Source organism: Melanerpes formicivorus, unplaced genomic scaffold (genome assembly GCF_026170545.1).
Source record: "Melanerpes formicivorus ecotype bairdi unplaced genomic scaffold, bMelFor1.0.p_v2 SCAF_3, whole genome shotgun sequence".
Taxonomy (NCBI): domain Eukaryota; kingdom Metazoa; phylum Chordata; class Aves; order Piciformes; family Picidae; genus Melanerpes; species Melanerpes formicivorus.
In genome coordinates this window covers 40,886,185-40,906,734 of record NW_027142355.1, presented here as the reverse complement: position 1 = coordinate 40,906,734, position 20,550 = coordinate 40,886,185, and the positions used below count along the sequence as shown (strand labels likewise).

At 43.0% G+C, this 20,550-nt stretch overlaps 1 protein-coding gene across 6 annotated transcripts in view; it reads right to left on the bottom strand.

Moving 5' to 3' along the window:
• PHF21B (PHD finger protein 21B) overlaps positions 1-20,550 on the bottom strand; it is a 207,957-nt gene that overhangs the window by 51,886 nt on the left and 135,521 nt on the right. For all 6 annotated transcript variants that reach the window (XM_068170674.1, XM_068170680.1, XM_068170673.1 and 3 more), the window contains one exon: positions 2,150-2,242. In XM_068170674.1, coding sequence (XP_068026775.1) covers positions 2,150-2,242 — 93 coding nt within the window. The remainder of the gene's footprint in view (positions 1-2,149; positions 2,243-20,550) is intronic.

The window sequence follows — 20,550 nt, the reverse complement described above, 5'->3', positions numbered from 1 at the left end:
CTAACCTGGCAGTGATCCCAGAAGGGATCCATTCTGGCCTTCCACCCCTTCACAGGGAGGAGCAGAAGCAGCAGAACATACAGACAAGATTAAGGCAGCTTAGCTGATTGCCACTGTGCCTGCCACTTGTACAAAATACCCCTAGACTTAGCTGCTTGAGTAAATAGGGAGGCACGCAGGTGGGCTTACTGAAGCCTTTGCTGCTCCAGTGTCATTGTTTCCAGGGCTCAGAACAGCTCACTCTTAAAGTTAGATTTCCCAGAGATGGAGGCTGGGGAAGGTGCAATACCTAGCTTGTAGGACATCACGAGGAAAGCTTTGATGGGTAGAGGGAGATCCCCACTAGGAAACAATATAGACATTTTAAACTCCTCTGTAAGCTTCAAGTGGGAGAGGAACATAGAGACCATGGTGAACTGCAGAGGAGGACATAGTCTGTATATGGATCAGGCTGCTGCAGAAGGAGGAGGTACTGACCTGTGGAAGGGCCAGGAGCAGCTCAGAACTTAAGGCATACCTCTAATGATAAGTTTTTACATGCAGCTGTCTCCTTCATTATTTTTTTTGGTTTTGACTGAGATGAGGCTGCTATGTAGTATTCCCCCATGCTGTCTATGTGGAATAGAAACATTGTGTGGCTTAGGACTGCTGAGGAAGGGTTGGTGTTTCATTACTAGTAAGTAGGATTGCATAAAGTGGTCTGAAATTGAAGGCTGTGCTAGGAAAGGAGTGAGACAAACACAAACAAAAATATTCCCCTGAGCTAAACAGCAAGACAGAAAGTTTGTGTGCTCTTCCCAAAGAGCTGAGGAGATCAGCTTCCTCCCCTTTTCCCAGTTCTTCAAAACCAAATCTAACACTGAATGAAAACTGTTCTGCATAACAAAGTACAGGATGTTGATGCTTCTCCAAGTGCACCGTTTGCAATGCCATCACCATTGCTGAAACATGTCCTTAATGATAATTTCAGCCCGTTACATGTCTTTCAGCTCCTCTTGAGCCTCATCTATTTTCAGGAGCAATCTGCTCATGTTTGACACCCCAAAACGGCAGAAATCAATGTGTTATTATGCTGTAAGAACAACTGAAAAGCAAAGTCTTGAACCTGATAAGAAAACTATAACCTTCCTTTATGTTCACAACGTTTGCCTTCCACAAAATGTAATTTAAAGAGAGGCTTTAAGAACTTTATCTTGGATATACTCCTTCCTTCAGGCATATTTAGCCCATAGATGTTCTACCAGATTCTGCCACTAAGAAAACAGCAGGGGGGGGGGAGGGGAACAAAATCAAAATGACTAAACAAACAAAACCCAGACCCCAACACAACAGGAAGACCCAACATTGACTGACTTCAGTGATAGGAAAGTGGTGTTCACATATGAGAAATCCTCCTCCATGAGCTAGAGGGAGAAAGATATTTATACTTAATAATCATTCATCTGAAAAACAAACCAGAGAACTGCAGGGGGAAAAAAAAGACAAAAGGACCTTGCTGAAAACTACATCTCAGGTTTTTGAGAAAGAAAGAGGGTTAAACTGGGGAATAAAGTGTGTGGTTAGGGAAACACTGATGGATATTCAGAAAAGAAAGCACAGCTTGAAGATGTTTTAAAACTGAGTTCTCATACTCAGCCAGTCTTGCCTCAGCCTTCCACCTTGCTAAGTTGGGCCAAAACTTTATGCTGGGATAGAGAGGGGCAAGGCAAGTAAGTTAGCAGAGGAATGTGTGAGGATGTATCTTGCAGGGAAAGTTTAATACTTCCACCACTTCTTTTAATTACAGGATTGGAGATTTTTCACTTCTGGGATTTGTGAGTCATCTATAAAGCATACATTTATATTTCACCATATGTACTTGGTTCTTCTACAATAAAAACACAAGGATTTTTAATGGCTTTTCATTGTGCTAACAGCATGCTCCCAGAAGAAAGCTGATTTATCTCTCTCTCTTCCTCCCCCCACCCCCCCACCCCTCCCCAAACTGGAGAAAACTACCATTCTGCTGTTCATCTCACTGGAGGCAAGTCTTTATTCAATACAATGAGTGTCCTGACCTACCCAGGTAGCCAGGCCTGGACACCAGACAGGAATAGAGCAGAATACATATTAAACGACACAAAATTCCCCTTGGACTGGTATTTTGTACCTGAGGTAGCACTGCTGGTCCTTGTCCTGCCAACCTCTGCAAGGAGCTGACCTGAGGAACCTTAATGGGCACTGCAGTGATAGTTCCCAAAGTCTGTTGGAAGAAAAACAGTTGAACACAGCTTAAAACACTTGCACAGCTTCCTCAGATAGAATCCGCCCGGCCCAGCAGTTCCCCTTCCAGCTCTTTGTCTCTTCCTGACAGAAAGGGTATAATACACCAGTCCATTTGAAGCATCCTCCTGCCTGAAGAAACTCTTCCTTCTCTTTAACCTTCTCTACAAAGCACTGCTAACTAAAGCCTATTGTCTCCTTAGAGCATTTGGTGATTTCGAGAGCAAAGAAAACGTCTCACAGTTGTGAAGGGCTTTTTTGGTACACAAAGAAAGGAGAAGTGGGCTGCTATGGCTGAAGGCTGTCTAGGCACAGGCTTGTTTGTGAAAGAGATCTGAAGGAAGGTGAAACGCACCACAGCGAACCTTCAAAAAGGCCTTGGTAAAATGAGGCACTTCGTGGTAGCCAGGGTCACAAGAGGAGTTCACTGTGTCTTAGTGAATAGTAAATACTGAATTATTAAACCTGAAAGCTACCTATAAATCCACTGCAGCACACGGAAACACAACATTCAGCTAAGATAACATCCATTTGGGCCAACACAGCAGCTACTACTATCAGGGTTTATTTTCCTCTACCCTTCTCTTAGTTGTATAAAAAAATCTATTTGGTGCTTATTTAGAATGTTTGAGGTAGCTTCTTCTATGAGCAAACCAAGAAGAATAAGCCAGAATAAACCAAGAATAAACCAAACCAGGTTGGAAGAGACCTTCAAGATCATCGCATCCAACCCATCAACCAATCCAACCCACCCAAACAGCTAACCCATGGCAAACCTATTGCTGCAGTCCACATAAAGTTTACCTTGTAGATGTATGTGTTAACACAGTATTATCTCCAGCCCTTACAAGTATAGTTAGGCATCAACAGTAAGCAAAATCTGGTTTTGTAATACATTCAGGCACAGGCAAGTTTCTCTCCTCTAAAAATCTCTGTTCATCCCCACTCATTTTAGGACTTTTCATCTATCTGTAGTGATGCAGATAGCTATGGAGATATATATATATATATATTTATAAAGTCTGTTATACACAGTCTGAATAGCACATCTTTTCCAAGTCTCACCCACAGAGGCTCCTAAAATACTGGATCTGAGATGTCACAAATAACTTGCACTTTATTTTCACCATTAAAAAAAACAGATACCTAAAAAAGTTAAGATTGGTCCACAAGCCTGAGGAACACTTTCCCCCTTCAACCTCTTTCATTCCTTCGCTCCTGAACACAGTTCCTAGTTTGGTTAATCAGCCAATATTCTTAAGACAAGGTTTTTATAACTTCTATCTAACATCCCTTACTTGCTGTGGGGATGACATGGTAATATAAGCAAGCAGATGACTGTCATTATAACAGCAAGAGACACTTAGTCACTGATCACAAAAACCGATCAAGCGGCTAGAAATGGATTACAAGGAAAGAAAAAGAGATTCAACTGAATTTCCCTAACTCCCCTCAAAGCAAAAGTATTGGATCACAGCCAGGAAGATAAAGTATGCCAGTTATTGCTCCAATCTGGCAGTGAAATTCTTCAATATCAAGCAAACCATCATGTAATCAGCTCAAGTCCATGCCAATATGGGAGCTGATGTTGGTCAGTTAGAGGACAGAAGGGCTCTGCAGAGGGACCTCAACCAACTGGACAGATAGGCACAGTCTAACAGGATGGCATTCAACAAGTCCAAGTGCCAGGTGCTGCACTTTGGCCACAGCAACCCCATGCAGAGCTACAGGCTGTGGTCAGAGTGGCTGAGAGCTCCCAAACAGAGAGGGACCTGGGGGTGCTGATCGACAGCCACCTAAACATGAGCCAGCAGTGTGCCCAGGTGGCCAAGAAGGCCAATGGCATCCTGGCCTGTATCAGGAATAGTGTGGCCAGCAGGAGCAGGGAAGTCATTGTGCCCCTGGACTCTGCATTGGTTATTAGGCCACACCTTGAGTACTGTGTCCAGTTCTGGACCTCTCAGTTTAAGAAGGACATGGAGACACTTGAAGGTGTCCAGAGAAGGGCAAGAAGGCTGGGGAGATGCCTTGAGCACAGCCCTGTGAGGAGAGGCTGAGGGAGCTGGGATTGTTTAGCCTGGAGAAGAGGAGGCTCAGGGGTGACCTCATTGCTCTCTACAACTACCTGAAAGGTGGTTGTAGCCAGGAAGGGGTTGGTCTCTTCTCCCAGGCAACCAGCACCAGAACAAGAAGACACAGTCTCAAGCTGCACCAGGGGAAGTTTAGGCTCAAGGTGAGGAGAAAGTTCTTCACAAAGAGAGTCATTCGTCATTGGAATGTGCTGCCCAGGGAGGTGGTGGAGTCCCCATCCCTGGAGGTGTTCAAGAGGGGATTGGATGTGGCACTTGGTGCCATGGTCTAGTCATGAGGTCTGTGGTGACAGGTTGGACTCAATGATCTTTGAGGTCTCTTCCAACCTTAGTGATACTGTGATATATTCTCAGGCCTCAGCAACAGAGGGGCAAACCGATCTATTGCGTTCTCACAGCAGCGTTTGAGCAGAGTATCCCGACAGTTTCATGAAGAGTACTTGTAATAAACTTGTCCTACAGAGTCTGCATTTTTAACTCTGCTACTCCTCTTGGAGATATTTGGGGATGTGCTATCATATATTCAGCAGGGATTACAACTTGCATAAGATTTGCCTGAGTTAACCAACAAGGAGAGGTATACAGTTACAAACATGCAGGGCAATTTTTCCCGAGTACTCGCGGATGATTCAGTACCCTGCGCTCCCCATGGGAAAACATACTCCATTAAAATCTTGTCTTGATGACAGGGTGGAGTTGGGGGAGTGGGCACATAGAAAGCAGCATTTCTACCCATGGATGCCAGAACTCCAGCAGAAGTGAAGGTACTGGCAGCAGAGCAGAGGAGGGAGTACTTCCACCATGGTTATACGCATAGGGCGACACACGGAATGAAACCAATGGGGAGGATGCTGTGAATGAATGACTCCTCTGTCTACCATATTGCAGCCTGACACACTGGAAAGGGTGTGATGAATTTCTGCAGTCTGGTGAGAAGGAGAACTTGAGCTGCCACCTGCTGCTATTGCCACTTATTAGACATATCACAACTTCCTGCATTTTATTAGCATGGACTGAAATTAATTCAGGGCAGTTATTTTGCTTTCTAAGATGAATGCCAACATTAACTTTCCAACCCATGATAGAGGAACTGAAAGTTAAACACAGGTATGATCTATATACACCAGGGTTAGGGCAATCCCAAGCACATTTGTGGGTGAGGAGTGGCTCAAGAATAGTCTTAAGGATAAGGGCTTGGGGGTGTCAGTTGATGAAAAGCACAACATTAGCTGGTAATGAGCACTTGGAGCTCAGAATGTGTCCTGGGCTGCACCAAAAGAAGTGTGACCAGCAGGACAAGTGAGAGGCTTCTGGCTCTCTACTCTGCTCTCATGAGACCCCACCTGGAGTACTGCATCCAGCTCTGGCGCCCTCAGCATAAGAGATACACAGAGCTGCTGGAGTGGGTTCAGAGGAGGCCACAGAGATGATCAGAGGGCTGATGCACCTCCCCTGTGGGGACAGGCTGTGGGAATTGGGGCTGCTCAGCCTGGAGACAAAAATGCTGTGGGGAGACCTTATAGCAGCCTTTCAGTACCTGAGGTGGGCCTGCAAGAAAACTGGGAAGGGACTTTTTGCAAGGGCTTGCAGTAATAGGATGAGAGTGAATGGATTGAAGCATGAGGAGGGTAGATTTAGACTGGAGATTAGGAAGAAATTCTTTACAGTGAGGATGGTGAGACACTGGAACAGGTTGCCTCATCCCTGGAGATGTTCAAGGCCAGGTTAGATGAGGCCTTGAGCCACATAGTCCAGTTGAAGGTGTCCCTGCCCATGGCACAGGGGTTGGAATTAGATGATTTTCAAGGTCACTTCCAACCTAAACCATTTTCTGAATCTATATTTTCCTTCCATCCCAACACTGCATATAAATAGAATGAGAGATTTCTCCCACAATGCAATGAAGCCTGAGTTTTCCCTGGAAACATCAGGAGCACCACAACTTCTCTGGGCTGCACAACCCCCTCCACAGAAAGCTAAACCAAGAAGTTCTTCACCCTGGAAGGTTGTGCTTAATGTGCAGCTGCACCTTTCGCTGCTTTTAAACAGGCTACCTCCCACCTGGAAAGCACATTCTGGTATTCATCCAGACGCACCTGGATTTGCAACAGTTTTCAAACTGGTCACCAGAACACTATGTATTAAAATACAAAGTGCTGCTACAGAGTGAAATTGGGAATTGATTATAAAGATAAGACTCAGATTACGTAGAAGTTGGGTAAAATAAGCCTATCAATTGGTAAGAGGCACAAAACCTCCCTGTCTGAGCAACAAAGCTCTTGACCTACACTACTTCAAATATGAATCAGAAGGAAAAAAGCCAAAACAAACCAACCCTGTCTAGACCTCAGTGCCTCTGTCCTGCGATAAAGAAGCTCATCTTAGTCTCTGGATATGTCATTGGGAGAACAGAATAGAATAGAATAGAATAGAATAGAATAGAATAGAATAGAATAGAATAGAATAGAATAGACCAGACCAGACCAGACCAGGTTGGAAGAGACCTACAAGATCATCAAGTCCAACCTATCACCCAACACCACCTAATCAACTAAACCATGACACCAAGCACCCCATAAAGTCTCCTCCTGAACACCTCCAGTGATGGTGACTCCACCACCTCCCTGGGCAGCCCATTCCAAAGGGCAATCACTCTCTCTGTATAGAACTTCTTCCTAACATCCAGTCTGAACCTCCCCTGGCACAGCTTGAGACTGTGTCCTCTTGTTCTGGTGCTGGTTGCCTGGGAGAAGAGACCAACATCCACCTTCAGGTAGTTGCAGACATCAATAAGGTCTCCCCTGAGCCTCCTCTTCTCCAGGCTAAGCAACCCCAGCTCCCTCAGCCTCTCCTCACAGGGCTGTGCTCCAAACCCCTCACCAGCTTTGATGCCCTTCTCTGGACACATTCCAGCAAGTCAACCTCCTTCCTAAACTGAGGGGCTCAGAACTGGACATAGTACTCAAGGTGTGGCCTAAGCAGTGCAGTGTACAGGGGCACAATGGCTTCCCTGCTCCTGCTGGCCACACTGTTCCTGATGCAGGCCAGGATGCCATTGGCCCTCGTTTGCATTTTAAAACACTGAACAACTGAGTCAAAAAGGAAGGGGAATGAGAGAAGAAACAAGAAATGCCACAAAACTATTCTGCACTCTTTCTCTAAGCTTCACTTAAAGCCAGGATGTATCACCTTTGGGTACCAGAGGAATTAACTATCATTAGTTCTGCCACCTGCATCCTCAAAATACCCATCAGGTTTATTTTCCTGCAGCAGGAGTTCTGCAGCAATCCCCAGTGTGCAAAACCAAACTGTGCCACTCCAGGTTATGAAACGTTCAGTGGCACAGATGCAGCCTCCTGTTCACAAATGGGTTTATGGTAAGGATCTGCTATTTAATATCCAGAAAAACAATCTCAGCATAAAAATCAAATGGCCCAGGCAAAATCCAGAACTTTAATCTCACATTAAGACAGTGCCACAGTATCTACAGACAGGGAGATAGCGAAGACTCTGGTTTATTTTTCACTATTTGCATTGTTTTGTTATTGTTTCCCATCTTAGGCAATAAATAGGTCATGCTTTTGTATCAGCACACTTGAATGACAGAAGCCTCTACGCTTTTCCTGTAATACATTTCATCTGTTATCTCAGGATATTTCACCTAGGCCTTCAGTTTGGTAATGAAAAAACCTGAGATACAGTGGTAAAACAACATTGTCAGGGCTAGACTTGTACAGGTAGAAATTCTTCCTTCCACTGTCTCACCTGTGTGATTGATTAACCTCTCCTCCTCTGTTGATGCAGTCACAACTGAGTCACCTTATTTTTAGGTCAGATTTTAACCATGAGACCAGGACGTCTCCATGATGACAGGCAAAAGAAGCGAAGCAAGTGCAGATGGTAGCTGGGCACTTTGGCTGTGGGTACACTTGCCAGGACATTTCAGAGCACTGGTTTGCTCTAGCTGAAGTGGTAAATAAGCAGATAAACACTTCCCTGGCAAACGAAAAGGTAAATGTCCTGATCTGATGTTCTTGATCTGACAATGAGATCTGGACACCCCCCCCCCCCCCCCCAAGGCTCAAGCTATAGCAAGATGAATACTGCTCACACTCACCTTAATACTTCAGATTCAGCTGGGTGCTCAGAGCAAGCTCATGGACTTTAAGAGGTGAGTCATCAAGCTACTTCCCCCCTCAAGGTGGGAAATAAACTTTTTTCAACCCCTCCTGTTAACAGTGCCACCTGTTCTCACTCACAAACCATCCAGGCTTGCTATGGTGAGCCTGGTGGATCCAAGACTTGTCACTCACTGATTCCACGCTGTCATTTTCATCCCTGGGGATGTTGGGGTTTGGTTTGGTTTTGGTTGTGGTTTGTTTGTTTCTTGGGGGGGCAGGGGTGGTGGTTGTTTGGTTGGGTTTTTTTAGGGTTTTGTTGCTGGTTTGGGGACTTCTTTTGCTGTTGTTGGATTTGGGTTGGGTTTTTTTCCTTTTTCTTCCTTTTTCTCCCCTCCAGTTTGTCCAAAGAGCAAGCTGGTGCACATTCTTACAAACCTTTAATTAACAAGCTGAAAAGACATTTTTCTGGCAATGCCTGACCTTTAAGCACTTTGTATGAATTTATTGATACCAGCAGAAACAATAATTTAAAAGGTTATTTTATGAGTGCTGAATAGTTTATGGCAGCACTTTTGTCAAGATAAATGAGTTTCTTATTTCTACATTTACAGCTCTAAGCATTTTAATAAAAAAGGTCCATAAAAGTCAAAGATATCTCCAAATCTCTCCTTTATCTAAGTCTGCTTGGGCATTTCTAGTGACCCCCTAAAACACCTGCAATGTGGAGGGAGTACTGAAACGTGCAGTGATGGGGGAAGTGGAGAGCTAAGTTTAAGTTTGCCTTCGAATTGTTTTGATTTGACTGCATGCATTCATGCCAGATTTACTCTCTTTATACTGGAACCCCAGTCACTGAATGACCCACTGTAGGAGCTAGTGACTAGTGAATTCATATGGCTGCAACACAAACCACTTCCAAGCCCCACCTTCAGTGCCCTGTACAGAGCAGACAGGTATCTGACATGTCAGGGGCAATTTTTCTCCTTGAACAATCCACAGATGCCCTTGGGCAGGAACTGCAGCAGGCCCACTGGGCAGATAACCTCCAATCTCAGCTGTTGGGTAAATGTTATCCAAGTAGCATGCTCTGAAGGGTCCATTTTTAATTGCAAAACCAGAGGATGAGATGAAAATTAATTAATTCTTTTTTTTTTTTCAGTAGTCAGTTTACTCATTAAGAAAACAAGAATATTTTAAACAAGAAAAACAACCCAGAAGTCCCCAAACAGAAGAGGGTTGCATTAAAAGACTAAAAAAGCAGTTCTTCAAAACTTAGAAGATATTGACAAGTGCAGTTAAAAAAGAAAAGAAAATATTTCTTGCCCTCAATTCTTCTATTAATACCTAATAACACTGCAGGTATCTGCTATATTTTCTCCTTCTGTGTTTCCATTGCATTAAATCAACACCTAGATTAAATAAAATACCAAGATTTTAGGCTCAAGGTGAGGAGAAAGTTCTCCACTGAGAGAGTGATTGGCCATTGGAATGGGCTGCCCAGGGAGGTGGGGGAGTCACCATCATTGGAGGTGTTTAAGAGGAGACTGGATGAGGCACTTGGTGCCATGGTTTAGTTGATTAGATGGTGTTGGGTGAAAGGTTGGACTTGATGATCTCAAAGGTCTTTTCCAACCTGGTTAATTCTATTCTATTCTATTCTATTCTATTCTATTCTATTCTATTCTATTCTATTCTATTCTATTCTATTCTATTCTATTCTATTCTATTCCATTCTATTCCATTCCATTCCATTCCATTCCATTCCATTCCTCTCAAAGACAAATAATGGATAGAATTGTGGAGACAGTGGCAAGCAGAAGAAATAAAAAAGTGAATTAAAGAAGTATGGTATGGACAGAGAATAAGAATCCAAAGGAGGCAGGCTAGAGATGAATAGAGGACAAAAGGATGCCCATTTACATTGTTAATGACCAGACTAAGTGCCTTACATTCAGTTTCCTACTATTATGTTATGACTTCTCTGGTCAGTGCTTGAGTATTTAAACCTGTGACTTAATGCACATTAGTGATTTTAGCCCTGAATTCTGCATTTCAGCCCTGAACTAGATATATATATGCAGGAAAGCAGAAAGTATCTATGGAAGGCTTCAGGACCAGAAAGAACAACAGGCCACTGATACTGGAAGGATGGCTTGATGATAAAGAAGAGCTGACTGTGGTAAACAACCTGAAGTGCGAGGCAGGAGGACACTTTCCTCCATGCTGGAGAAGATCAACCTGTTATGGGATGAAGATAACAATGGACAGCTGCATATCAAAGGAGAAAACTCAATGAGCAGCGGTGGTGCAAGAATGTCAGGGAATTGCTTACCCTGCTCGATTTTTCCTAACTAAGCTGCTTGTTCTGTACCAATTAACGATTCCTGCTTCACCAACAAGGGAGTCCCTGCATGCTTTCCGACATATATAGTTATACATATATATATCTATATGTGTACACACCTTCAGCTATGTATGTCTACTTTCTTGAAACATATTTACATTTTACTCATTCTGTAGAAATACATTTGTCAGAGTGCTGCTGTGTTTGCTTTGAATCACAAGTTCCTGCCCCTCCTCATTTGGATGTACTAACAAACGCTTAAGCACCTATCCCTACAAGTCATTATGTCTACAAACTCATTGTCGAGCTCAGGTACAGAAGCAGTTTAGGATGAGATCACAGATACAAAGCTGTTAGGGGACACGAGTCTCCTCCCACTCCAGAATTACACCCATACAGATAAAATCACGGAAGTTAATCACCAAAGACAGCGAGACTCAGTGGGTGACAGAAGGTTGAAAAGACACACAGTTTCAAAAGCCTTTTCGCTACAGCATGTTGCAAAATAAATACTGAGCTCAGGAGCATATGGGTTTGTTATATCTTAGCAGAACAGTTCAATTATTCGAGTTCAACTGACACTGCATTGCTATATTATTTGCAAACTATTTTATACTGACATCAACACTGCAGCACAAATATTGTGTCCCCACAATGTGCTGCACAGGCACTAATCTCTTTTTTTCTTTCTTTTTTAAAGTACATATGCATGTCTCTTAAGATCTAGTTCTTCGTGCTGCAAATAAGACACCTAGGCTATTAAAGAAATGTTTTTGTCTGTTATGTGTTCAATATTGGCAACAACAGTTTTACAAAATGGATTTTTAATGTGGTAGTGACAGGGGAACAGATTGCTATGGCAACAGCAAAGATGAAAATTCTTAACCTGAATGGATCGTCACTGAAGTAATTGCAGGGTTTTTTTTTTCACCCATTCTCCATCCATTTTACAACTTGAATGCTGCATTCAACCTTGAGCTTGCTTTATATAAATGCCAAGTTCTATATGCAGCCTCCGAGTTCATCTGACTTCAAAGTTGCTGCACCTTACACCTCAATAACCCAGGACCAGCTGCTGTCCTCCAGCCAACCTAAACAACTGAAAGCTCTTATTTCCCTCTATAGTTCACCAATAAAAGCACTGGGCACTCGGATGTAACTTGAAGGCTCCTGCAAGATGTGTGTGTATACGTGAAAGGGGTGTGCGTACACGTGCAAGGTAGTTGTGTGTGTGTATATGTGCAAGGGGTGTGCGTACATGTGCAAGGTAGTTTTGTGTGTATATACGTGCAAGGTGTGTGTACACATGCAAGGTAGTTGTGCGTGTGTATACGTGCAAGGGGTGTGTGTACACGTGCAAGGTAGTTGTGTGTATACGTGCAAGGGGTGTGTGTATTCGTGCAAGGGGTGTGTGTACACGTGCAAGGTAGTTGTGTGTGTGTGTATATGTGCAAGGTGTGTGTGTACATGTGCAAGGTAGTTGTGCGTGTGTATACGTGCAAGGGGTGTGTGTACACGTGCAAGGTAGTTGTGTGTATACGTGCAAGGGGTGTGTGTACACGTGCAAGGGGTGTGTGTATTCGTGCAAGTGGTGTGTGTGTATATGTGCAAGGTAGTTGTGTGTGTATACGTGCAAGGTGTGTGTACACGTGCAGGGGGTGCGTGTGTGTACATGTGCAAGGGGTGCGTGTGTGTACACGTGCAAGGTGTGTGTGGGGGTGTATACATGCAAGGTGTGTGGGTGTGTGTATATGCGCAGGGGGTGTGTGTACGGTATGTGTGTGTACTTGCAAGGTGTGTGTGTGTGTGTACACGTGCAAGGTGTGTGTGTATGCACAGGGGGTGGGAGGGTGTATATGTGCAAGGTGTCTGTGTGTACGTGCAAGGTGTGTGTGTGTATACCTGCAAGGGTGTGTGTGCCTACCTACAAGGGGAGTGTGTATACATGTTTTTTTTTTCCTCTCTTTCTAGGCTTAACTTCTATAAAACTCAGTGGAAATGATTCTGCATTTCCCAAGCACCGTGAAACCGCAGTGCATGGTACCTCTAACAACCAGGTGGAATAATAGCCTATTTCTGTTTCAGACTCAGAATGTATCCCCCAAAGACTGTACTTTAGATACATATTTTGTGTAAACTGTAATTTCATTGAAGTTTAAAGGCTTCTCTTCCAGCTTTTAAATGTTTGGGTTTTTTTCCCCACTCCCTCTCTCTTCACACAGACTTCATTAACAACGCTCTTGTGTGCACACTTACTGTTCCTGTTACGAAGCAGACTCACAGAGACACAAGTCCTGTCACTTTTTTAACAGATCACTATTTCTGAAACCACTCTAAAATGTACTAAAAGTAACATTTAAACAGTCCCTCACTACAGCTAGTTAACGAATCAGACTATGACAGATGCTTTTGCACTTAAGCAGCCTGCAACTGATCTCACTGTCCATTACAAGGCCCAGCGCTGGGATAGCAACAAGCAGCGGAAGGCAAGATGCCATCTGCAACTCCACACCTGCTTTGAAAACCTTGATGTGACCAAATTCTTAATTGCTGCTGAGGTATTTCTACTCATCCCTTTCAACACTACTCACCTGCAAGGAAGCCCAAAGCAGTATCAAAGCTTGTGAGGGTATCAGAGGAGTATATGCAGAGCTAAAGCTTTTACCACAGCTACTAGGCTTTTCAGAGCACCACCTAACTTATCTCTGCTTTTACCACAGCTCTCAGACTTTTCACTACTTCTTGCCCCTTGCACAATCACATCTGAGTAAACTCAAAACCAGAAACACTCTTTGAGCACCCTGCAGAAGAACATGATGAGTAAAGTTGGAGAGTTTCCCTGATTTAGAAATCCCACTGGTTACTTAGGAAAGAGGACAGACAGCTACGCCTGTCTTTAAACACAGCTTCCATCAAATTATTTCTTGGTTAATAATTATTTTAAGCCATCACTATTTTTATCAGAGAAAACAGAATTTTTCCACAGCCATTAGATCACACTCGAAATTTCTGTAAAGAAAAAAAAAAAGACCAAAAAAAAAAGAACTAGAAGTTTGGGTATGTGAACTGCATGAACATGAACACTCCTGTCCTGTGAGTCGAAGCTTTATTCATAATTCATATTCAATTAATTGTCTCCACCTCCTGCACAAATGAGTATAGTCTCACTGATTAAACACACCACTCAGCAGCTGTGATCACACCTATAGTCTCATGTTCAGCTGATTCAGAAAAGCTTTTCTGTTTAACTCTCCAGGTTGATGTTGGGTTTAATGACTAATGTCTTACAATTACTTATTCTCTGTTCACAGACTGCAGAAATATTTCAGGGTAAAGGGGGAAATGCGCACACAAAGCAGTTTCCAGCCTCTCCCTCAAGTGAGTTCAAGTATGACTGAAAATCTTCAACAGAGATCCCAGCAGCTGCTACAGTACTGCTGCTCTACCCCAGCTACAGGGCATGAGGATCAGGGTGTGGAAAGAGAAGGCAGAGAGAGGGAGAACGAAGGAGGAAATTACCATCCTTCCTTCGTGATTTAGGAATCCTCATCGATCACCATGGCCCATGCAGCCAATTAGCAGCTACTGAGAAATAATCTCCCAAATCATTCTACCTTGCCATCCATAAGGTTCAGAGCTGCTTTATCAGTTCTTGATCACAGTTTTTCTTGTGTATTCTTCCGTCAGTCTGAAGAATGGAAAACACGAGGGAAGTGACAGCCTGAGACGATATAATTGCTCACTGCCACACAGCCTCTTTTTGCCAGGCCCTGAGCTGAGCTACTTCAGCTTACAAACCAGGATACAGAAAATTTTATGCTAGTTCAATTAGCTTAGGAAAGTATCCAACAAGCAACAGAACAAAGGCAAGGGAAAAAGCAACGTTTCTTAACTGAGGGGGAAGAAGGGGAATACAAAACCCACAAAGACAGGAGAACAGAAAACCAGAATGATAGTTCCTAACGTTTTGGAGAAAGGAAGCTATTAGCTCAGTTACTAACTGGATACTGCTCCCAAAATTAACTTCCTTGAACATAGAACTTGGGGGAAAGAACGTGAAAACCATGCCTGAATTCCATATGAAGTGTGCATAAATATGACTGATCTTAAAATTCTACTGCTTATATGATGTGAGGAGGAGGTTCTTCATCATGAGAGTGGTGAAGCCCTGGAATGGGTTGTCCAGGGAGGTGGTTGAGGCCCTGTGCCTGGAGGTGTTTAAGCCCAGGCTGGACGAGGCTCTGGCCAGCCTGATCTAGTGTGGGGTGTCCCTGCCTATGGCAGGGGGGGTGGAACTAGATGATCCTTGTGGTCCCTTCCAACCCTGAATGATACTATGATGCTATATAATTAGTTAGAAAGCAGGAAGCAGTCACTTTTCCAGGAAATGATCATGTGCATGTGCAGAGACCCCACAAGCTTGCTTTTTGCTTGCTGCTGTTTTAGGCAGACTACTCAGCAATATGGAGCCAGCTGCCCATCAACAAAACCCAGCGGAAAAAAGAAATCTGCTTCAGTACAGCACGGCTGAATTACCATAGCTATTGAATTCTTAACTTTGGTATTCCACACTTCTAGCACTGCAGCTGTGAAGGGAAAAAAAGGAAAGGGAGAAAATCATTGCAGATATTGCTACGGATGTGCCTGAAAAGAAAACACTGAAATGCATCGGATTTAGTTTTGGAGAGTGATAAAACTCCACAGTATCCACTTACAAATGGAATTGATTCTTGGATGATTCAAATAGAAAGGCTGAGTTTTATGTTGATTTGTTCAGATGTAACAGGATTTGGCAAGCATGCTTGTATAAATAAATTCATAAATGTATACATAAGATACATACATATATGTGTGTGTGTGTGTGTGTGTGTGTGTGACTACACACAGACCTCAGAACACACAATAATAATATTACAGATCATACCTTTCCAGGGATCCAGACACATATCAAAGTGAGTACCAGTGTTTCCTCACAATGACAGAGCCAGGAAATTTTAGAGTTAGTAAGTAGAAAATCTCTTCCTCCTGAGATGCTGCATTAATATTAGTGCTAGCAGAACTAGCCTTACACACACTTGTCAGCAAAGGTTCCTTGGTTTCTGAGTCCAGAAATTGTGTCTGTTTCTGGTGTGCATAAATTATAATAAGAAAACCATGAGGGAAAGCAAAAAAACCCAAACCACAGCTCTGGTGTACTCTCTAGCCCAGCTGACTTTTCCTGGCAGCTTCTTCATTCTGTGAGTCCCAGATAAACCTGGATTCTGGGACATCCTCCTTGGTCCTAATAGTCTCAGTTTCAGAAAAAGCCCCAACGTGCCTATGTGCAACCTACCTACAGCTAAAGGGTTCAAAATCCCTCACTCACCACACCCCAACCCCACACAGAACAGAACAGAATAGAATAGAATAGACCAGACCAGACCAGACCAGACCAGACTGGAAGAGACCTTCAAGATCATCGCTTCCAACCTATCATCCAACACCACCTAATCAACTAAACCATGCAATCAAGAACCCTATCAATTCTCCTCCTGAACACCTCCAGTGATGGTGACTCCACCACCTCTTCGGGCAGCCCATTCCAATGGGCAATCACTCACTCTGTGTAAAACTTCCTCCTAACCTCCAGCCTAAACCTCCCCTGGTGCAGCCTGAGACTGTGTCCTCTTGTTCTGGTGCTGGCTGCCTGGGAGAAGAGACCAACCTCTGCCTGTCTACAACTGCCCTTCAGGTAGTTGTAGAGAGCAATAAGGTCACCCCTAAGTCTACTCTTCTCCAGGCTAAGCAACCCCAGCTCCCTCAGCCTCTCCTCACAGGGCTGTGTTCTAAGCCCCTCACCAGCTGTGTTGCCCTTCTCTGGACATGCTCCAGCAAGTCAACCTCCTTCCTAAACTTGAGCTGCAGTCAATCCAGTAATATCCCTATGTGCTTCAGAATCAGTCATTGCTATTCTCTGGACAGTTGAGGGCTTGCTTCTCAGCATGCCTGGAAACATCACCTTTGATGTGCCAAAAACTCAGCACCTAGAACTGAATCCATACGTGCATGAAGGTACTGCACAGAACAATGTCCAGCTGTTGTGTGCCTTACTGAAGTTCTCAGTTAGACACCCAAGGTTATCCACAGAGTAGGACAGGGCAACTTGGGAAGAAATTTGCAAACCAGCATCCTAGGGCAGGAGGCAGATATCTAGATAGATGTGTTCAATAGGAGTGATTTATTGCATTACTGACTTCAGCCCTTAGTATGTTCTGAAAACAAGAGACTTGCTTCATTCCCACTAGAACCAACCTCCTTGAGCCCACTCCCATAGAATAATCTGTGTTCATCCACTTTCATTCCAAACACATGCCAAGAAAGCTGTGCTTTCATTTTTCCCTCCTTCCCAACTTTCCCTTCAACAGACATCACCGTGGTGGTTTGAAGGCACTTACTTTGTTTTTAAAGCCCACTGAATGACCACAAAGAGAGAAGAAACCTGAAACTTTTTATCTAATACTTAGTTAAAAGAATACTAAGTTAATACTAAGTCAAAAGAATATAGATTATTGGCTTATACTTTTTATTTTGGGGGGGGGATACAATAATAATTAATTTCCAGATATGGTCTTTTAAAGTCATACCCTGTAGTATCCCTGCCAAACTTCTGCAATATTCACATGTAGTATCCCTGCCAAACTTCTGCAATATTCACATTACTGCAACGCTAAAATAGCTGTCTTTAAAAAATAGTGTCCTGATTCTTTAAAAATAATTTAATATGACAATAAAGAAGGGTGACATGTTTTAATTTTACAAGTGTAAGGGCAGAAATCATGTAAGGAAAGACCCTGGAATCATCAGTATCACTGCAGCAAACTACAGGCAACTTGGTGTCACTCACATCTGGTGGAAGCTGTCACGCACATTCTGGTACTACCTAATTCAATCACTGCTAGTTCAGTGATCTTGTACATAAAAATGAACTTACCTCAAATCCATCCAGTCTCATAGTTTGATTCTGTGACAGATGCAACAATCAAATTGTTTGTAATATCATAATCCATCACTGTATGTGCAAACTTGATGGCACAGTAGCTAAATTGAGGTCTTAATAAAATCACACGAGAAACAGGCTAAGCAGAGGTCTATAATAAAAAGGATCTCACTGAGAAAAAGCAACAACCTCACAGTACAGTTGTACCCATTAGCTGTATGTCTTGTATAAAAGCAGTGGGGACATGTTCTTGCTTTCACTGGTCAAATCTCCAATGACAATATTTGGCCAAAGAACTGAAACAGCACAGACCTCAGCACAGAAAAGCAAGTAAATACAAACTCAGCTACAAGCACACGATCAATCTGTGGAAGACATGGGACTTATACCCCTGGTAAACTCAGGGTTATGCTCAAGTGAAGGATAAACTTATCATAGTATCATAGTATCATTCAGGGTTGGAAGGGACCACAAGGATCATGTAGTTCCAACCCCCCTGCCATGGGCAGGGACACCCCACACTACATCAGGCTGGACAGAGCCTCATCCAGCCTGGGCTTAAACACCCCCAGGGACGGGGCCTCGACCACCTCCCTGGACAACCCATTCCAGGGTTTCACCACTCTCATGGTGAACTTGAACCTGTGCTCTGAAATTATTGGTATTGAAGTCTGATTGCAAGATCAACAAAACCCAGTTTTGGTTTGTCTTACCTTGCCTGGTACCTGGTTTATTTTAAAAAGGTCTATGTTTCACTTTTCACTATGATAAAATCCAAGTCCAATGCAAGTCTTTCTACTCACAGGGCAAAAACGTAACCCAAGACTACAGTGCACCTTCTGCACAAGAATTGTGTGCACTGAAGGAACATCAAGCCCAAGAGTGATTTAGAAGTGCTCAAAGAAGAAATAGACTAATGATAAATAAGTTAGTAACTGGTCTTTCCCCACCCATCTGCACATCTGTGAGTATCAAAACCACAAGCTATAGCTGCTAACAGGCATCCACCAACACTCTGTCCTTGTCACTGATGGAAATTGAAATGTATCTGTCCTGCCATTCAGCTATTCTCTAAATTTAGAGACAAACAATTTGGCTAAATTTGGCTCGGCTCACTTTCTGACTCACATTACCCTGCAAGTTAGCAATCCTTCACTGTCACGCCGAAAGGGCCACGGAATGCAATACGTTACCTCTTACCTTTGCAAGGCACAGTCAAAGCAAGCAATACAAAAATAGATCCTTAAACAACAGACAACCCATACAAACAATCTGGTAAATACAGCAGAACAGGGGTTTGTGTTGAAATACGCATTCAGACAGCCAAATCTTTAACTAGTGGAAGCTCACATAACTCCTTCATTTTGATCACAACTCTCTAGATGCCCAGAGAGCGACGGCCTGCCCTTCCGTAGAGGAGAATCTCCACAGACAGATTTTTCTCTCTCTCTCTCTCTCTCCTATACACAAACACTTTTAATTGCTTATTGTGTAGCAATCCAAGCTGAATTTCTATAAAATGGCTGTGATGTGAAGACAACAACTAAACCCTAACATCAATAAGTGCTAATAAATATTAATACAACATAAGCTACGCTTTTATTGCAACGTGAAACCAGTTTATTATCCACAGATGAAATCAAATTGCTGCCTTTATTACTGTCAGGAATGACTTCTAAGATATTTCTATTTACTGCTTGAGTATTCATCAGCAGTCTGTATTTACAGCATCTAGGCTCTCTCTCTTCCCCTCTCCCCCTTCTCCCATTTATACAGAAAATAATTTAAAGGCAGCGTTTTCGGATACAGTTCTCCAATTAATCTAAGCACAGACACAAATTCCCGTTATGAGATGAGCAGCAGACCAACTGCCAAACTGTGACACAGTTGTGACACCAACAGGAACCCTTAACCACGCCTCTATTTGCAATATGAACCCTGAAAGAAGATAAATGCAGAGTTTGCTGTCTGGCATCACGTGAATTCCTGCAAATTATTCAACTACCCCATGAACTCCACAAAGAATGAAAAAAAACACAACAACCCACCTTTTGAGGATAAATAGAGCTAAGATGTTTTGTGATATTCCAAAGCCTTTCATTTCCTAAAGTGGTGCCTTTTATTAAGGTAACAGTACATGTGGAATAAGTGGATGGTTTAATGCATCCTGTAATTTAGAAAATCCAAGAGATGATTTCCCCACCCTCAAAGTTGATCATCGTTCATCCTTACAAACTGCACTTCAAGTTCGAATCACACAGCCCTCAGATTTTCTACCCATCCCCTCGCATTCTTGCTCCCCCATTTTAAATAGAGCTAACTTGAAAATTCTGACATTTTCAAGAATGCTTGCCTGGTAATTTCTGTGAAGCACAGACAGCCTCCAATTACAATGAAATAGCTACAGTGTATTACCATTTTTAGAGCATTCTTTGGCTCTCTGAAGTGAATCAAAGCTCTCCATGGGAGCTACTCTGATTAGCGTCAAAACAAGAATGCGCTGTAAACTCTCGGCATCAGAACAAGAGGCTCGGAACTTTGTTTACATGGATGATATATAAGCATGTATAAAAATATCACAGAGGCTGCTATAAGGAGTCTGTCTCTATATATTCCTACATTTTAAGACTTTCCTTATTAGGAGGTTAAAATAACTCAGAATATAGAGTAGAGTAGAGTAGAGTAGAGTAGAGTAGAGTAAACTAGGTTGGAAGAGACCTTTGAGATCATTGTGTCCAACCCATCACCCAATACTAT